Source organism: Schistocerca cancellata, chromosome 9 (assembly GCF_023864275.1).
Source record: "Schistocerca cancellata isolate TAMUIC-IGC-003103 chromosome 9, iqSchCanc2.1, whole genome shotgun sequence".
In the NCBI taxonomy this organism is placed as follows: domain Eukaryota; kingdom Metazoa; phylum Arthropoda; class Insecta; order Orthoptera; family Acrididae; genus Schistocerca; species Schistocerca cancellata.
In genome coordinates, this window is record NC_064634.1 from 501,470,444 (window position 1) to 501,487,985 (window position 17,542).

At 38.1% G+C, this 17,542-nt stretch overlaps 1 protein-coding gene across 1 annotated transcript in view; it reads right to left on the bottom strand.

Annotated features, from left to right (window-relative positions):
• LOC126100994 (vitamin K-dependent protein C-like) overlaps nt 1–17,542 on the bottom strand; it is a 107,157-nt gene that overhangs the window by 44,052 nt on the left and 45,563 nt on the right. The window contains exon 4 of the mRNA XM_049911661.1: nt 8,300–8,434. Within this exon, the coding sequence (XP_049767618.1) occupies nt 8,300–8,434 (135 nt within the window). The remainder of the gene's footprint in view (nt 1–8,299; nt 8,435–17,542) is intronic.

The window sequence follows — 17,542 nt, forward strand, 5'->3', positions numbered from 1 at the left end:
CTGCCACTTACCATCCAGTGCCAGCTCCTCCTGGTGAGCCAAGCATTTAAGTTCCTCACAGCTCCTACTTCACGTGCACACTGCACTGTTTTTCATCCACATCTGGAGCACCTTTTTTCCAACCGTCCAAAAGCCATGATGCCATTTGGGATCTGCATGAAGTGTGTGCTGGAGTCACTTGGTATGGTGCCAGTCCAATGCCAAATTCAGGGTTTTAACCATCTGCCACCATGGTTACTGGAGCAGCCCAGAGTGATTTTAGATTTGGTGTGGTACAGGAGAGATAGCACTCCCACTTCCATTCTTACTGCGATATTTTCTGCCATTTTATCTGAGCATCACAACCATGTAGCTGTTTTTAAGGATGGGTCTAAACAGGGTGATTCCGTTGGTTGCTCTGTCATTTTCCCGGATTGTGTCCTCAAGGTCAAACTGCCTCCAGAATTTACGATCTTTGATGCAGAATTATATGTGATCTTGCAGGCACTGGAGCAGATGAGACATTCTCCCAGTGTTAGATTGTCTGAGTGTCCTTTACTCTATCCAACATTTGTACCCAGCAGATAAAATAACCCAGACAGTTCAGGACACCCTCATCCAACTACAGTCTGGGGAAGGAGGTGTCTTTCTGCTGGGTACCAGGGCAGGTGTGAATTCTGGGGAATGGAAGGGCAGATCGAGCAGCCAAAGAGGCATGTTGTGAGCATCAGGTCTTTCGGTGTGCTATCCCCCTGCATGCTCTCACCTTGTTGTTTAGGTATAAGGTTGCGTGTCGATGGGAAGATGAGTGGCTAGAAGTGACTGACAACAAGCTCCGTGTCATCAAGCCCACAACTCATCTGTGGCATACTTCCTCCCAGCCATGTCAACAGGATGAGGTCCTTCTTACTCATCTTCACATTGGCCACACCCCTACGACACATGGATTTCCACTCTGGCAAGAGGACCCTCTGATGTGTGGTGCTTGTAGTGGGCAGATCACAGTGCACCACATTTTATTGGACTGCATTTTGTTTGCTGACCAGTGGACTGCAGTGGATTTGCCAGCAGATCTGCAGTCTATTTTATGTAATAATCAAACAAATGTGGTTCACGTTTTAAAGTTTCGTGAATTGTCCCGCATTTTTAAACAACATTTTGAGGAGATGTGCTCACCCAAGTTTTTTGTAAGTGGTCAGCCAGTCACATTTCCCTGTGTTGTTCTTTTAGATCTTCTGTGTTTTGTTGTCCCTCTGTTTTACTTTCTTGATTAGCTGTCTTGCCTCCTCATTGGTTTTAGTGCGTGTGAGAGTGCCTGTGTGGTCATTTCGAGTGCATGTGTGTATGACAATTTTAGTTCTTATCTAAATTCATTTGTTTTGTTCTGGAAATGCAATGCCAATATACAAAGTTTTCCCACTGTTAATTCTTTGCGTGAAATGCACGAAACAGGTGATTCCACCCCAAGTGATCACATATTTCAAAAGTTTCCCACTCTTCCATTTTTGACTTGACCCAGTATGTTGGAAATTGTGGTCCTATATTTGAGAAGTTCTCAAATGTGAGCAAACCCCAATGTTTAAATTTTTCTTAATACAAGGTGACAACAACTATCAACTTCTTGTTTTCAGATCCTATTCAGCTTTGGCCCTAAACCAGAAAAACACAATCTGGCACTGTGTGAAACACTTTGTGAGCCATTATAATGCATTAAAGTACCCCAAAAAATCTACAGAGAAAAACATTCAAATTTTTTGGCCTTCTTTGGACTCTGCTATCTCTAGAAGAAAAAGCACAAAAGAATTACAACTTAGCACATATCTGGGGCCAGGACTCTCATCAGTATGTCTTTCTGCCTAAGCACTTATTGTGGATCATACTTGATCAGAAACATGGTGCCAAATTTAAAACCACAGAAAATGAGCCCAGTTCAGATGGAAATATTGAAAAAGGGTCAGTTCAGAAGTTCTTCTTTCCAGCATCACACTTTTCTCCACTAGAAACATCTTGTTGCATTTTAAAGTCAATTCAGCAAAGGAACAAAAAGTAAGGTTGAACTTCAACAAAAATTGTGTACAACATGTTACCATTGCAAGATGGTACAGCTTACTAAATGCACATACCAGGTCAAGCAACAGTGATGATTGCCAAATTGATGCTCGGAGATAAAAGAAGAAAGAAAGCTACCAGAAGAATAATTTGTAAGTGGCCATACTTTAGGTAGAACCCCTGAAAATTACCAATTTTTGCAAATGGATTTGAACCACATACAAGTAGCCACATTTCAAGTAATACAACTTCTTTTATAGCCTCAGTTATCTGACACCATTGTGGCTTTAATGTCAGTTTTAAGCCTTATTCCTGGCTAATACATCATCTGCATCTACAACAATTGCTGGTGAATTGGTAACATACATGAAGTTGATATTGTAGAACATCATGCCCCCAAAAAAATCCGTGCACCCTTTTGGTCCAGCTTGCTCATTCAGTGGGCCTGAAAGAGAAGACAAATGCTGTATTCTTGAAAAACACACCATCATGAATGTTACAGCATCTTCAGTAAGTCAGTAAGTAGAACAGGATGCCAGGACAATTTTCCAGAAGCCGTATTGAGCAGTATTGAAAAAATTTAATTCTATGAAGCACTGGCTTGGGAAGCAACATGAAGAGACCCACATATCAGCTTGGGAACCATTGCAAGAAACCCAACTAAGGCTTTGGAACCTCCATGAAAAAACTAAACAACACAGCTTAGGAACCACAACAAGAAACCCACCTGAGGTTTTGGAACCTCAATGAAGAAACCAGCAGACACAGATGTCTACATGTAACAGGGTATGCAGTGTTTGGATAACATCATCATTCCCATCTTGCCTTTACAACCATACATGGTCACTACCAGGATAGGTACAGAAACTGACCCAACTAATGGTTCTGAATTGGTTGAGTCATTAAATTTCCATGGTTTTCATGGGTAATTAGAAATGAGCATTAATATACCAGTTATGATTCTTGTTTGTCTTGAAGTTATGGATTCAGCAGCCTGTACCGTGTTGTGATTGTAACATATTACATATGACATTTATTGAAGTTCAACCTCTTATTTGAACGCTTTGCTGAACTAAGATCAACTAGGATGTTGATAGTGCAGAAAATTGTGCTCTTTCCAATGGTTCTGGAAAAAAGAATTTCTAAAATGACACTTTTGCAATATTTACATTTGAACTTGGCTCACTTACGGTAAATTTGAAGGTGATGCTGTGTTTAAGATTAAATATAATCGAAAATAATTGGCTAAGCAGGAAGATGTACTAAAAGAATCATGTCCCAGGCATTGTCAACAAATGTGGCAAGTCACAGTTCTTTTGAATTTGTTATTCCTGAGATATGTGACCCCAAAGAAGGTCAAAATATCTGTGCATTTTTCTCTGCAGATTTTTTGAGTCACTTCAAATGCATTAAGCTGGCTCACAAAATACTTTACATTCTGTCACACTGTATTTTCTGATTCACAACCAAAAGTTATCCAAACCTGGACAAGAACTTCCTACTTACTTTTATCCCATAATAAAAGAGCTTCAAACATTGGGTTTTGTTTGTTTTCATGAACACTCATCAAAAATCCATGCAAATATAATGTCTTTGTTTCTCATATAGTTAAGCTCATCATTCAAAATTTTGCACAGATTCATTTCTAGGATAGGTCTGCACCCACAGCAAGTTTCAAGAAAATTGAAGCTAAAGGCGCATGAGGCCCATGATGACACAAGATGGAATGATGCAACACTTTCTTCCCATATGCTATGGAACTAGCTAATTTACATGCCTTTACTTCCTAACTTTGCAATATGACAGTGTGCACTTTCTTAATGTTTTCACATGTGGTTGCATTTCTGAGATGTCCTTAACATGGATTGTCTACATTTTAATTTAGCTTAATGGCTAGAAGTGAATGAACTTACTCCTTACAATCCTTCACCGCCTGTGGTTGAATTTTTGTTACAAGCACATCACAACCCACTCAAAAAAACATTTTTATAGAAGAAGTTCACAACTGACTTGTTTTACTGTAAGATGTGTATTCACTTATGCTGTTCTTATGGTCTTCTCTACAAAGTCTGAGTTGATGCAACTCTACATATTAGTTTTTTCTGTGCAAGCCTCTCCACCTCAGAATAACCATTGCAGCCTACATTCATTTAAACCTGCTTACTGAATTCAAGTCTTTGTCTCACTCATCAATTTTTATCTTCCACACTTCCTTCCATTACTAAACTGACAGCAACTTGACTAAATTGATGATGATCTCTGTTGTGCCTCCCTCTTGTGTGCCTCAGCGATACAGATGCAACGGAGGGGTATATGTTGAGAGGCCAGACAAATGTGTGGTTCCTGAAGAGAGGCAGCAGCCTTTTCAGTAGTTGCAGGGGCAACAGTCTGGATGATTGACTGATCTGGCCTTGCAACACTAACCTAAACGGCCTTGCTGTGCTGGTACTGCGAACGGCTGAAAGCAAGGGGAAACTACAGCCATAATTTTTCCCGAGGGCATGCAGCTTTACTGTATGGTTAAATGATGATGGCGTCCTCTTGGGTAAAATATTCCGGAGGTAAAATAGTCCCCCATTCGGATCTCCAGGCAGGGACTACTCAGGAGGGCATTGTTATCAGGAGAAAGAAAACTGGCGTTCTACGGATCGGAGCGTGGAATGTCAGATCCCTTAATCGGGCAGGTAGGTTAGAAAATTTAAAAAGGGAAATGGATTGGTTGAAGTTAGATATAGTGGGAATTAGTGAAGTTCTGTGGCAGGAAGAACAAGACTTTTGGTCAGGTGAAAACAGGGCTATAAATACAAAATCAAATAGGGGTAATGCAGGAGTAGGTTTAATAATGAATAAAAAAATAGGAGTGCGGGTAAGCTACTACCAACAGCATAGTGAATGCATTATTGTGTCCAAGATAGACATAAAGCCCATGCCTACTACAGTAGTACAAGTTTATATGCCAACTAGCTCTGCAGATGATGAAGAAATTGATGAAATCTATGATGAGATAAAAGAAATTATTCAGGTAGTGAAGGGAGACGAAAATTTAATAGTCATGGGTGACTGGAATTCGAGAGTAGGAAAAGGGAGAGAAGGAAACATAGTGAATATGGATTGGGGGAGAGAAAAGAAGGGGGAAGCCGTCTGGTAGAATTTTGCACAGAGCATAACTTAATCATAGCTAACACTTGGTTCAAGAATTATAAAAGAAGGTTGTATACATGGAAGAATCCTGGAGATACTAGAAGGTATCAGATAGATTATATAATGGTAAGACAGAGATTTAGGAACCAGGGTTTAAATTGTAAGACATTTCCAGGGGCAGATGTGGACTCTGACCACGATCTATTGGTTATGAACTGTAGATTAAAACTGAAGATACTGCAAAAAGATGGGAATTTAAGGAGATTTGACCTGGATAAACTGACTAAACCAGAGGTTGTACAGAGTTTCAGGGAAAGCATAAGGGAAAAATTGACAGGAATGGGGGAAAGAAATACAGTAGAAGAAGAATGGGTAGCTCTGAAGGATGAAGTAGTGAAGGCAGCAGAGGATCGAGTAGGTAAAAAGATGAGGGCTAGTAGAAATCCTTGGGTAACAGAAGAAATATTGAACTTAATTGATGAAAGGAGAAAATATAAAAATGCAGTAAATGAAGCAGGCAAAAGGGATTACAGACGTCTCAAAAATGAGATCAACAGGAAGTGCAAAATGGCTAAGCAGGGATGGCTAGAGGACAAATGTAAGGATGTAGAGGCTTGTCTCACTAAGGGTAAGATAGAGGCTTATCTCACTAAGGGTAAGATAGATACTGCCTACTGGAAAATTAAAGAGATCTTTGGAGAAAAGAGAGCCACTTCTATGAATATCAAGAGCTCAGATGGAAACCCAGTTCTAAGCAAAGAAGGGAAAGCAGGAAGGTGGAAGGAGTATATAGAGGGTCCATACAAGGGTGATGTACTTGAGGACAATATTATGGAATTGGAAGAGGATGTAGATGAAGATGAAATGGGAGATACGATACTGCATGAAGAGTTTGTCAGAGCACTGAAAGACCTGAGTCAAAACAACGCCCCGGGAGTAGACAACATTCCATTGGAACTACTGACGGCCTTGGGAGAGCCAGTCCTGACAAAACTCTACCATCTGGTGAGCAAGATGTATGAGACAGGTGAAATTCCCTCAGACTTCAAGAAGAATATAATAAATCCAATCCCAAAGAAGGCAGGTGTTGACAGGTGTGAAAATTATCGAACTATCAGTTTAATAAGTCACTGCTGCAAAATACTAACGCAAATTCTTTACAGGCGAATGGAAAAACTGGTAGAAGCCGACCTCAGCGAAGATCAGTTTGGATTCCGCAGAAATGTTGGAACACGTGAGGCAATACTGACCTTACGACTTATCTTAGAAGAAAGATTAAGGAAAGGCAAACCTACGTTTCTAGCATTTGTAGACTTAGAGAAAGCTTTTTACAATGTTGACTGGAATACTCTCTTTCAAATTCTAAAGGTGGCAGGGGTAAGATACAGGGAGCCAAAGGCTGTTTTCTGTTTGTACAGAAACCAAATGGCAGTTATAAGAGTCGAGGGGCATGAAAGGGAAGCAGCGGTTGGGAAGGGAGTGAGACAGGGTTGTAGCATGTCCCTGATGTCATTCAATCTGTATCTTGAGCAAGCAGTAAAGGAAACAAAAGAAAAGTTCGGAGCAGGTATTAAAGTCCATGGAGAAGAAATAAAAACATTGAGGTTCACCGATGACATTGTAATTCTGTCAGAGACAGCAAAGGACTTGGAAGAGGAGTTGAATGGAATGGACAGTGTCTTGAAAGGAGGATATAAGATGAACATCAACAAAAGCAAAACAAGGATAATGGAATGTGGTCGAATTAAGTCGGGTGATGCTGAGGGAATTAGATTAGGAAATGAGACACTGAAAGTAGTAAAAGAGTTTTGCTATTTGGGGAGCAAAATAACTGATGATGGTCGAAGTAGAGAGGATATAAAATGTAGACTGGCAATGGCAAGGAAAGCGTTTCTGAAGAAGAGAAATTTATTAACATCGAGTATAGATTTAAGTGTCAGGAAGTCATTTCTGAAAGTATTTGTATGGAGTGTAGCCATGTATGGAAGTGAAACATGGACGATAAATTGTTTGGATAAGAAGAGAATAGAAGCTTTCAAAATGTGGTGCTACAGAAGAATGCTGAAGATTAGATGGGTAGATCACATAACTAATGAGGAGGTATTGAATAGAATTGGGGAGAAGAGGAGTTTGTGGCACAACTTGACTAGAAGAAGGGATCGGTTGGTAGGAAATGTTCTGAGGCATCAAAGGATCACCAATTTAGTACTGGAGGGCAGCGTGGATGGTAAAAATCGTAGAGGGAGACCAAGAGATGAATATACTAAGCGGATTCAGAAGGACGTAGGTTGCAGTAAGTACTGGGAGATGAAGAAGCCTGCACAGGATAGAGTAGCATGGAGAGCTGCATCAAACCAGTCTCAGGACTGAAGACAACAACTCTGTTTAGTTTGATTCTGTAACTCCACTTTAGCTATTTGATCTACCTATCTAATTTCAACAGTCTTCTGTAGCACCACATCTCAAAAGCTTCTGGTATTTTCTTGTCTGAAGTGTTATTATGGATGTTTCACTTTCATAGTAACATAAGAAGACCTACATGTAATTTTTGCCATAATATTTAACATGTTTTGCTAATTCATTGTTGAACTAGAGAGCCCTATGAATCAATGAATGAATTCATATAACAGAACACTTTGCACTGAATGCAATGAAACAATACCAAAGTAATTCTAAAAAAAGTGATACATAATGCTGTTAAATGATAAATTATTTTATAAGTTGTGAAACATTCCTGCTTTCTTTTCTCTACAAGTAACTGATACCTGAAAAATTAATAACAACATATTAATTACAGTAAAAGTCAAGTTTTCAATGTAATGGTAATGATTAATTACAAAAATTTCCTCCCTCCTACAATGAGTAAGTGATGCATATGTTCTAACATGAAAACAACAATGTATCTCACGCCACATCTCTTCTGTATACTGCTTCTTCAATTAATATAATTCTGAAGTCATATAATCATAGCTCCCTGGCCAATTTACATACTTGAGTGTGGTGTTGTTTTATTATCCAGAGAATAAATGATGAATGTTTAATACCTACTTTCATAGTGATTTTATGTATTCTTAAGGTACAAACAGAACATTAAGTAGGAGAAATCAAATAAAAAAAGAAAACACAAAACCTTCAATTCAATTTCTGTGCCTTCATGCTGCGATATGTCGTGTTCACCCAGACGCACGTACATGCGGCGCCTCAGGCAGTGAGCCGCTGTGAGCACCCAGCGGGGAGCGACCAATGTTCCTCCACAGAACACTTCCTGCAACACGAAAGGACAGTGCTGGGTACAAGAGAAACACTCTTGGACAACTTTGCATTATGTTCCCAGTTTCATTCATTCTATAATACTTGAGCAAAGAAGAAATACATTACTTGGCTGGTTAAGCTTTTACAGCATCAATACCAGAATGATAAGACAATTTACATTGTAACATACAATGCATATATGAGGTGTGATCAGAAAGTAACAGGAATTTTTGTTCTTCTTAAAGAATCTTTATTCATCAACATCAGCTTTGTCCCTTTCAAAGCAATCACCTTGAGATATAACACACTTGTGGCAGCGCTTTTTCCAAACTTGAAAACGCTTCTGGAACTCACTTTTCATTATTGTGTTCAGTTTGTCCAGAAATTCAGTTTTTATCTCATCAATGGTGGCAAGCTGACATCCTTTCATGATTCTCTTCAGCCTTGATAACAAAAAGCAGGTGTAGGGGGCCATATCTGATGAATAAAGTGGCTGAGGCAATATAATAGTTTTGTATCTTGCCAAAAAATCACAAACAAGCATTGAAATGCGAGCTGGAGCATTATCGTGATGCTATTTCCACGAGTGGTTTTGCAACAATTCTGATTGTTTTCTTCGGACTGCTTCACCTAAATTGCACATAACTTCCAGGTACTATTCCTTATTGACCGTATGAGCATAAGGCAGAAACTCATGATGCACTATCCCACTGTAGTCAAAGAAACCAGTGAGAAGAAACTTCACATGTGATCTAACTTGCCAATTTCTTTTAGCTTAGCACTTCACTTCAGGCAGTTTCCATTCAGACAATTGGACCTTGGTTTCTATGTCATACCCATGTTTTCTAACCTTTTGTAACCTTCTTTACAAGTTCTGGATCATTGTTGACTTTATTCAGCAATTTCTGAGTGATGACCACGCAATGTAGTTTTTGGTCAAAATTCAACAATTTTGGAATAAATTTTGCTGCTACACATTTCATGCCCAAAAAATCTGAAAAAATTGCTTGGCAAAGCCAAGGGACATTCTGGAATCATCAGAAACATCTCTGATGATGATTCAATGATTTTCCAGAACCATTTTCTTCACTTCTTCCACATTGCTGTCAGTAATTTATATGCTATGGCATCCAGGACGGTCTTCAATGTCTTCTCGGCCCTCATCGAAGTGTTTATTCTACTTGTCTTATTCATAGCACATTTTCCAGAAGCCACAGTCAACAGTTCAAATGCAGTGATACACTTTATTCCATTTTTCAAGCAAAATTTAATGCAAATTCTTTGATCCACCATTTTCAAAAATTAAAATTCTCTGAGCACTCGAAAACATGTATAACCTTTTCAACTGTCAACAATAAACCAAATATTCGAAACAGCTGAAAATGCAAACATACATCAGTAACATGTGTCCCAACAAAATAAAAAAAAGTTAAATTGTATGTATGAAACCCGTGAAATTAAAAAATTCTTAACGTTGTGATCACACCACATACAAGGGCTACCCAGAAAGTAAATTCTATTAATTTTTTTTTTGTGCCAGTACATTAAGATTTTTTTGATTATGTACACCTCGAAGGTACAACAGTCAGCTAATTTCCTTCATAATTGCCTCTTAAATCAAGGCAATCCTCATACCAAACAACAAATTTTTCAATGACCTTACTGTAGTACTCCAACGCCTGTGAGCTAAGCTATGCTTTGACACACTACTATAATTCATCATTGTCCAAGTTACAGTTTGGGTTTCTTAATAGTTCCAATCTAGAGAAAGCTATTTACACTTACAGTTGGAATGTATTTAATTCATTAGACAATAAATTAGAGGTTACTGGCATTTTCTGTGACCTGTCAAAAGCCTTTGACTGTGTGAACCACAGCATTCTTTTAGGTAAATTAGTATATTATGGTGTCACTGGCAATGCTGCTAAATAGTTTGAGTCTTATCTATCAACAGGAAACAAAGGGTGTAATTGCAAAATATCTGTGCAGCAAGCAGTCAGTCTTCATCTGATTGGGAATCAGTTACATGTGGTGTTCCTCAAGGTTACATATTGGGTCAGTAGTTTTTCCTTGTGTACATTAATGACCTCTCATGTGTTACATTGCCAGATGCTAAGTTTGTTTTGTTTGCAGATAATATAAACATTACAATAAGTAGCAAGTTAAGTACAGACTTAGAAATAGCTGCTAATCAAATTTTCGCTGACGCTAATAAATGGTTTAAAGCTAATTCACTGTCATTAAACTTTGAAAATACCCACTATATGTAGTTCAGAAACTGTAAGATATTTCCTTCCAGCATATGTATAGCATATGAAGACATGCAGATTGAACAGGTTGACAGCGTTCTATTTCTGGGATTACTACTCGATAATAAATTCAGTTGGGAAGGACGTACCACATGTGATAGTGTTTGTCTGCTTTGTTTCTTCATTTTTTGTCCTCAGTGTTGACATACTGCATTGCTACAATGGCTGAAAAATTGGTTGTGGAAGTACAACACTGACTACTTTAAATAATGTAGCCGACAGGTGCACATTTGCATTTCACAGTACTTTACTTTCACTGTTCACAGCCCCCCGATAATACACAATTATATGGCCAGTGCACTATTGTTTAACTTTCGATAAGCTTCATTAATAAGTTGCAGGCAAACATCCACATACTGCTACAATAGTCTCCTATTGAACATCTACTACCACATAGTTCACATTTCTTTAAGAATAAAAAGGTATGTATGGAGCAGACACTGTCATTGTCTTAACACACGGCATAATTATGTAACACTTATTTCAAATTTAAGGTGAAGCATTGTTGTTTTTCTAACCAACACAGGTTTCTCATCAAACTCAGCTGTGTACTGACTGTCTCATGACCAAAAATCGGCCCCTTATATATCCTCACAATAATGGGTGCCGAAACTACACATTGTTCAAAGTTAAATTTGCAGAAATTACAATTAAAACTTAACACATTAAATTAACTAAATACATCAAAATATTCTGTCTTTTTAACAGTTTCTTCTACTACAAGGTTTAAGTCAAATTATTTGTTTAAATGATGAAATTAACAGATATAATTATGCAAACAATACTTTTGACAAAACTGTTAATTACTTTGGAATTAATTAATGGCTGACTTTGCTAACATGTTTTCGAATAGAGCCAAATAGATCCTTTAAGAACACAATTAGTTGTACCTCCAAATGTTCATAATTAGTACAGAATTTATATTGGTTTATACATCAACAATAGAACTTAAGTTATGAAACAATTGCTGATTTCACCCTATAACAAAAGATACTAACTAGGAATAGTCTAAATAAATTAGAAAATCAATTACATGCATAAAACTAAGCACAAAATTAGATCTGGTGTTAAATTCTTTAAAACTGTGGGCCAACCTTTCTCTTTTATGGAAATGCAGATTATATTCATGTATGTTAATGGTAATAAGTTAAAACTGAAAAAAACAAATTTAAGTAGGCAGATGGCAAAACAAGAGGGGAACTAATAATATCCCAGCTTGCTTTGTCACACACAGAATTGCTTAAGCACCTTAATGAGTCTGTATCTGCAGTGAGAATGATGTCAGGTGTATGAGATATAAATATAACGAAACTAGCAAACTTTGCTTAATTTCATTCTATTCTGTCATACAGGATCATATTCTGGGAAAACTCATCAAACTGAGAAAAAGTTTTTAGAATGTAAAAAGGTGTTATAAGAATTGTTTCTGGTGTAAATTCAAAAACATCATGTAGAAGTCTGTTCAGGGTAGAAGTCTGTTCAGGGAACTATGTATTCTAACCACTGCTTCTCAGTATATTTATTTCTTAATGAAATTTGTTGCAAGTAATATATCTTTATTTCCTGCCAATAGCTCATAAATAGTTTCAATACTAGGAATAATAACAGTCTACATAAAGACCTAAAATCACTTACATTGGTCCAAAAAGGAGTCCAATATTCAGAAACATACAATTTCAATAAATTGCAAGCAATCATTAAAAATTTGGTTTCAGATAAAGCATGGTTTATGCAGAGTCGGAAAGACTTTTGATAGGCAACCGATTCTACTCTGTAGATGAATATATTCACAGGGACTGTTAGACCATCTTAAGTAAAAATGTTTGTTAGATTTCAGTTTTGACAGCACTTGCTCACAACACTCAAGATTAGGTATTTTTTGTATGACAATTTCATTAAAAGTGCATAACAATGTTTCATTCTGACAGCATATTAATTCTGTAAATATTAGCAGTTCCAGTTTACTGTAATGAAATCACCTATTTTGACAGTCTCCTGACAAATGACCAGGGTAGTAAGTATTAATTCCAATATTTTATGTTATACTTTTTGACATGTTCCACACCCACGAGAATCATCTCAATTTTTGGTCTATGGAAGTAAAACTGGATCTAATCTAATCTAATCTTCCAACCAATGTGACCCCTAGCCATTTTTTCATCTTCAGAAACAGTGAAAATCAATGGGTGACAAATCCCAGTTGTAAGGAGGATGATCGAACAAGTCCTAAACACATATCCAGTAGACTTATTATCTAGAAAAACAATGACAGCATCCCATGTCTTTTGTTCTGTATAGCTCTTCTGAGCTTGTTTGGAGGTTTACTGTAGTACAGTACCTCTTTCCTTAAAATCAGTATGAAATACATCCTTTCTGACCCAAAAAGTAATAAGTTTTCATGTAGAAAATGTGTGGTGGCACTTTAAAGGTTCAAGTGGTGAGTTAATGTGTCCCAAATCACTGAATGGTTTCTGTCTCCAAGTTGACATATGCGACCCATGTTAACACTAGGACCGTCGAGTGGTCAATTTGACCACTTTTTATATTTTAACATGTTATTATTCGGTTAGTTTCTAATCTATGCTGTTGCGAGTTAATGACTTTTCCTAAATGTTTATGTAGGTCATATAAATAGTCCAATATTTATTTTATCTTCATTAGTTTTCTTTGAATGACCACTTATACTTAAAACCGCCGAGTGGTCACTTTGACCACATTACACGTATATTTGAAAACAGGTTATTTAAAGATTGTTGTGCGTCACTCCCCGGGTTTATTCTTAGCACTCGTCAACAATGTACTAAATATGTTGGTTACTGAAGTTATTTGCATTGTTTGAATTTAAAAGCTCAACAATGCAATATGTCATTTATTGTTTGCTATTGGGTTTCGCATAAACAAGACTGATTATTTGAATACTGGTCTCAGAGTAGTAGGCATGGCTGAGATGTCACAGAGATACAAGCCATGGCCACAGCCACTTTCAGATGAAGAAATTGTCACACTAATGTATGAATCAGATGCTGAAAATGACCCTGAAGTTGAGGACCTTGTGGAAGATTCTACAGATGAAGATTACCAACCTGTCAGTAATGTTGGGAGTGACAGCTCCGAGACTGAAGATGAAGGTAATGTACATTCACTTATATTATTATTGTTATTATTATTGTTGTTACTATATGAATAATGATCACTATTATAATAGAGCTGATACTTCTACTCCTACTTCTGTTACTGCTATTTTATTGTGTGGTATGTTATCTTTATAATGAGTTGTAGCTTTCTAATTGTCTCTTTCCTCACACAGTTGCTGAACCAGGACCAAGCAGTAATATAAACAATGCTAGAGAAGGACCTACCATGGGTAAAAAAAGAACTGCACCTCCTGTAAGTGGACCAATACAGAATCGACGTAGAAGAGGAGAATGAAGTGAGGGTTCACTTCCAGAACCTGGCTCAAAACTCCTGGGGAAGGACGGGATCACAGAGTGGGCTGTAGCAGACTTCGGTGTTACTACTCCAGGTAGGATAGGTCAACAGAATATATTGAAAGAAACACGGGGACCTACTCCACACGCAAAGTGGCACGTCTCAAATGATAATGTTTCGAGTGCCTGGCGCCTTTTAGTTGATCAATCAATGTTGAAACACATAAAGAAATGCACAGAAGCAGAGGCACAATGGCTTCTTGGAAATGATTCCTGGCGTTTGCATTTAGAAGAATTAGATGCATTTGAAAAAGTGGGGAGCCCTATTTTTCACTGACATAATGAGCAGAAACAGGTTTCGAGAAATTTTGAAATATCTGCATTTTGATGAAAAAAATACACGGTTGGAACATCTGAAAAGTGACAAATTTGCACTTATATCAACTACTTTGAACCATTTTATAGAAAACTGTCAGTTGAATTACATACCTGGATCAAATGTCACTGTGGACGAACAACTTTTCCCCAGCAGAACCAGGCGTCCGTAATTGCAATATATGCCGAATAAGCCTGATAAATTCAGAATCAAATTCTGGCTTATAACGGATGTAGAAACAAAATATCTTTGTTATGGGTTCCCTTATGTAGTAAAGAATGAACAGAGAGCACCTAATGGGAAACTTCCAGAACAAGTAGTAATGAAGTTGGTAGCTCCATATCGCAATAAGGGGCGAAATGTGACTACTGATAATTTTTTCACTACAGTCACACTTGGGGAGAGACTGGAAAAAGAGAAAACTAGTTTTGTCGGCACTATCAACCATGCAAGAAAAGAAATTCCGAACACTATATAAAAAAAATGAAAACTCCTCTTTATACATCTGTTCTCTTGGAAAGGGAAGGTGGTACTCTGACTGTTTACCAAGGGAAAAAGAACAAAAATGTTCTTCTGTATAGCACCATGCACACAGATGTTGAAATACAAAATAATTCGAAACACCTTCCCAAAACAGTGAGCTTCTACAATAGCACAAAATTTGCTGTAGATGCCTTGGACCAGATGACGAGGAAATATTCTGTCTGCTCTGGTACTCGCCAATGGCCTGTACATGTATTTCACATTATCCTTGATTTAACAGCCATCAACGCATGGATGATTTTCAAGCTAGTGACAGGGATCAAAATAAGTAGGAGGAATTTCATTCTAAATCTAGCAGAAGAATTACGTAGAGCCTATATGGAAACCAGAAATCAAGAAAGGATGCAAGGGATGGAAAAGAAAAGCAAGAAAAGGACAATGGTTATGAAGAAAGAGAAGAAGCAGAAATTCCTGTGAAAGTAAGAAAACTATGCCAAACAAGGAAATGCAGAAACAAGACAAATGAAGCGTCCAGTAAATGCAAGAGATATGATTGTGGGCCATGTACATATAAAGACAGTAGTTTGTAATGCTCGTAAGTAGGATTAGGTACTATACATGGACATATTTTATGATTGGTCTTTCTCTTAACATATTCATGGGTACTTAGTTTCTCCAGTAAGATTAATTTCTATTAATTTTAAAACTACTGCAATACAATTAGTATGGTTGCAGATAAATGTCGTGAACTATGTTGTTTAATATTAGTAATATTATGTTCCCATTGTTGTTGTAAAATACAATGTTACTGTTAATAAATGTAATTAAAGTGATACATTGTTATCAAGGTCATTAATATTTACATTAAACAGCACAGCAAGTACTTACAAAGAAAGTGGTCACTTTGACCACATCGGCGGTTCTAAGTATAGTACTAGTTCTGGCGATTCTAGTGTTAAACTGTAATTGAGGAATTTGTTTCCTTGAGCATTAAACCACCTCAGAAATGTTAATGTGGCTCCCTGCCTCTTGATTTTCTATACATCAGTCACAAGCTCTGGGACCCACGGTGCACAAAACTTGCAGATTTTACAATCAGGCTACTATGCAATAAGTAAATGCTTGAAACCAGGTATGTGAGGAGATCAAAAAACTTAAACAAGGGATAATGACCAAAGCAGAGAAATTCTGACCTGACACAATTGATAGACAACCCTGAGTGCTGCTTGGAGTTAAGATATTGAGTCAAATGACCTAAAGCTTACAAAATGGGCACAATGCAAACTGTTCAGTCATTTTGTATAGTGAAGCAGCCATTGAAATTAAGCCTGTTATGTTCTACTGCATGTTGTGCCACTGGGTATTCTACTCTGTTCTTGGCCACAGTTTGATGGTGGCATTTCATCCTGGTGGACAGCTGGCTGGTAGTCATACCAATATAAAAAGTTGTGAACTGATTCCTGCAGAGCTGGTATATGACATGGCTGCTTTCACAAATGAAGTGGCCTCTGATGGGATAGGATAAGTCTGTGACAGGACTGGAACAGTAAGTGCTGGGTGGATGGATTGGGCAGGTCTTGCACCTCGGTCTTCCACAGGTATATGATCCTTGTGGTAAGGGGTTGGTATTGGGAGTCGCATGGGGATGGATTAGGATGTTGTGGAGGTTGGTTGGACAATGGAGCACCACTTTAGGATGGGTGAGAAGTATCTCAGGTACAATGTCTCTCATTTCAGGACACAGTGATAGGTAATAAAAACCCTGGTGGTTCAGTTGTTCCAGTCCAGGGTGGTACTGGGTGATGAGGGAGACACTCATGTTCTTAGGGGTGGTGGGAGGATTGGGTGTGTGAGGGAAAAAGGCACTGGAAATCTTTAGAGCTGCTTTTGGACTAGGTCTGGGGTATAACGCCTGCCTGTGTGAAGGTCTTCATGAGACCTTCAGCATATTGGGCAAGTACTGGTAGTTCTTGTCACTGCAGATCTGCTGTCCATGGGTGGGCAGGCTGTATGGTTTTCTTTTTCTTTTTTCTTTTATGTAATGGGTGACAACTGTCAAAGTGAAGGTACTTTTGGTGATTGGTAGGTTTAATGTGGGCAGAGGTACAGATGGAGCCACCAGAGAGGAAGATATCAACATCTAGGAAGGTGGTATGCTGGTCTGAGGATCACGTGAAGCAGATGGGACAGAAGGTGTTGAGGTTGTGAAGAAATGAAGATGGGGGTCTTGACCCTGAGTCCAGATCAAGAAGGTATTATCAGTGAACCTTAACTAGAGTTTGGCGTTTTGGGAGGCTAAGAAGGTCTCCTCTAGATGGCCCATAAACAGGTTGGCATAGAAGGGTGCCATGCAGGTATCCATTGCTGAGATGCAGATTTGTTTGTATACACTCCCTTCAAAGGAGAAGTAGCTGTGAATTAGGATAAAGTTAGTAAGGTGTGTGAGGAATGAGGCTGTGGGTTTGGAGTCGAAGGGTGTTGGGAAAGATAGCGTTCAATAGCTGTAAGACCACAGGCAAGAGGGA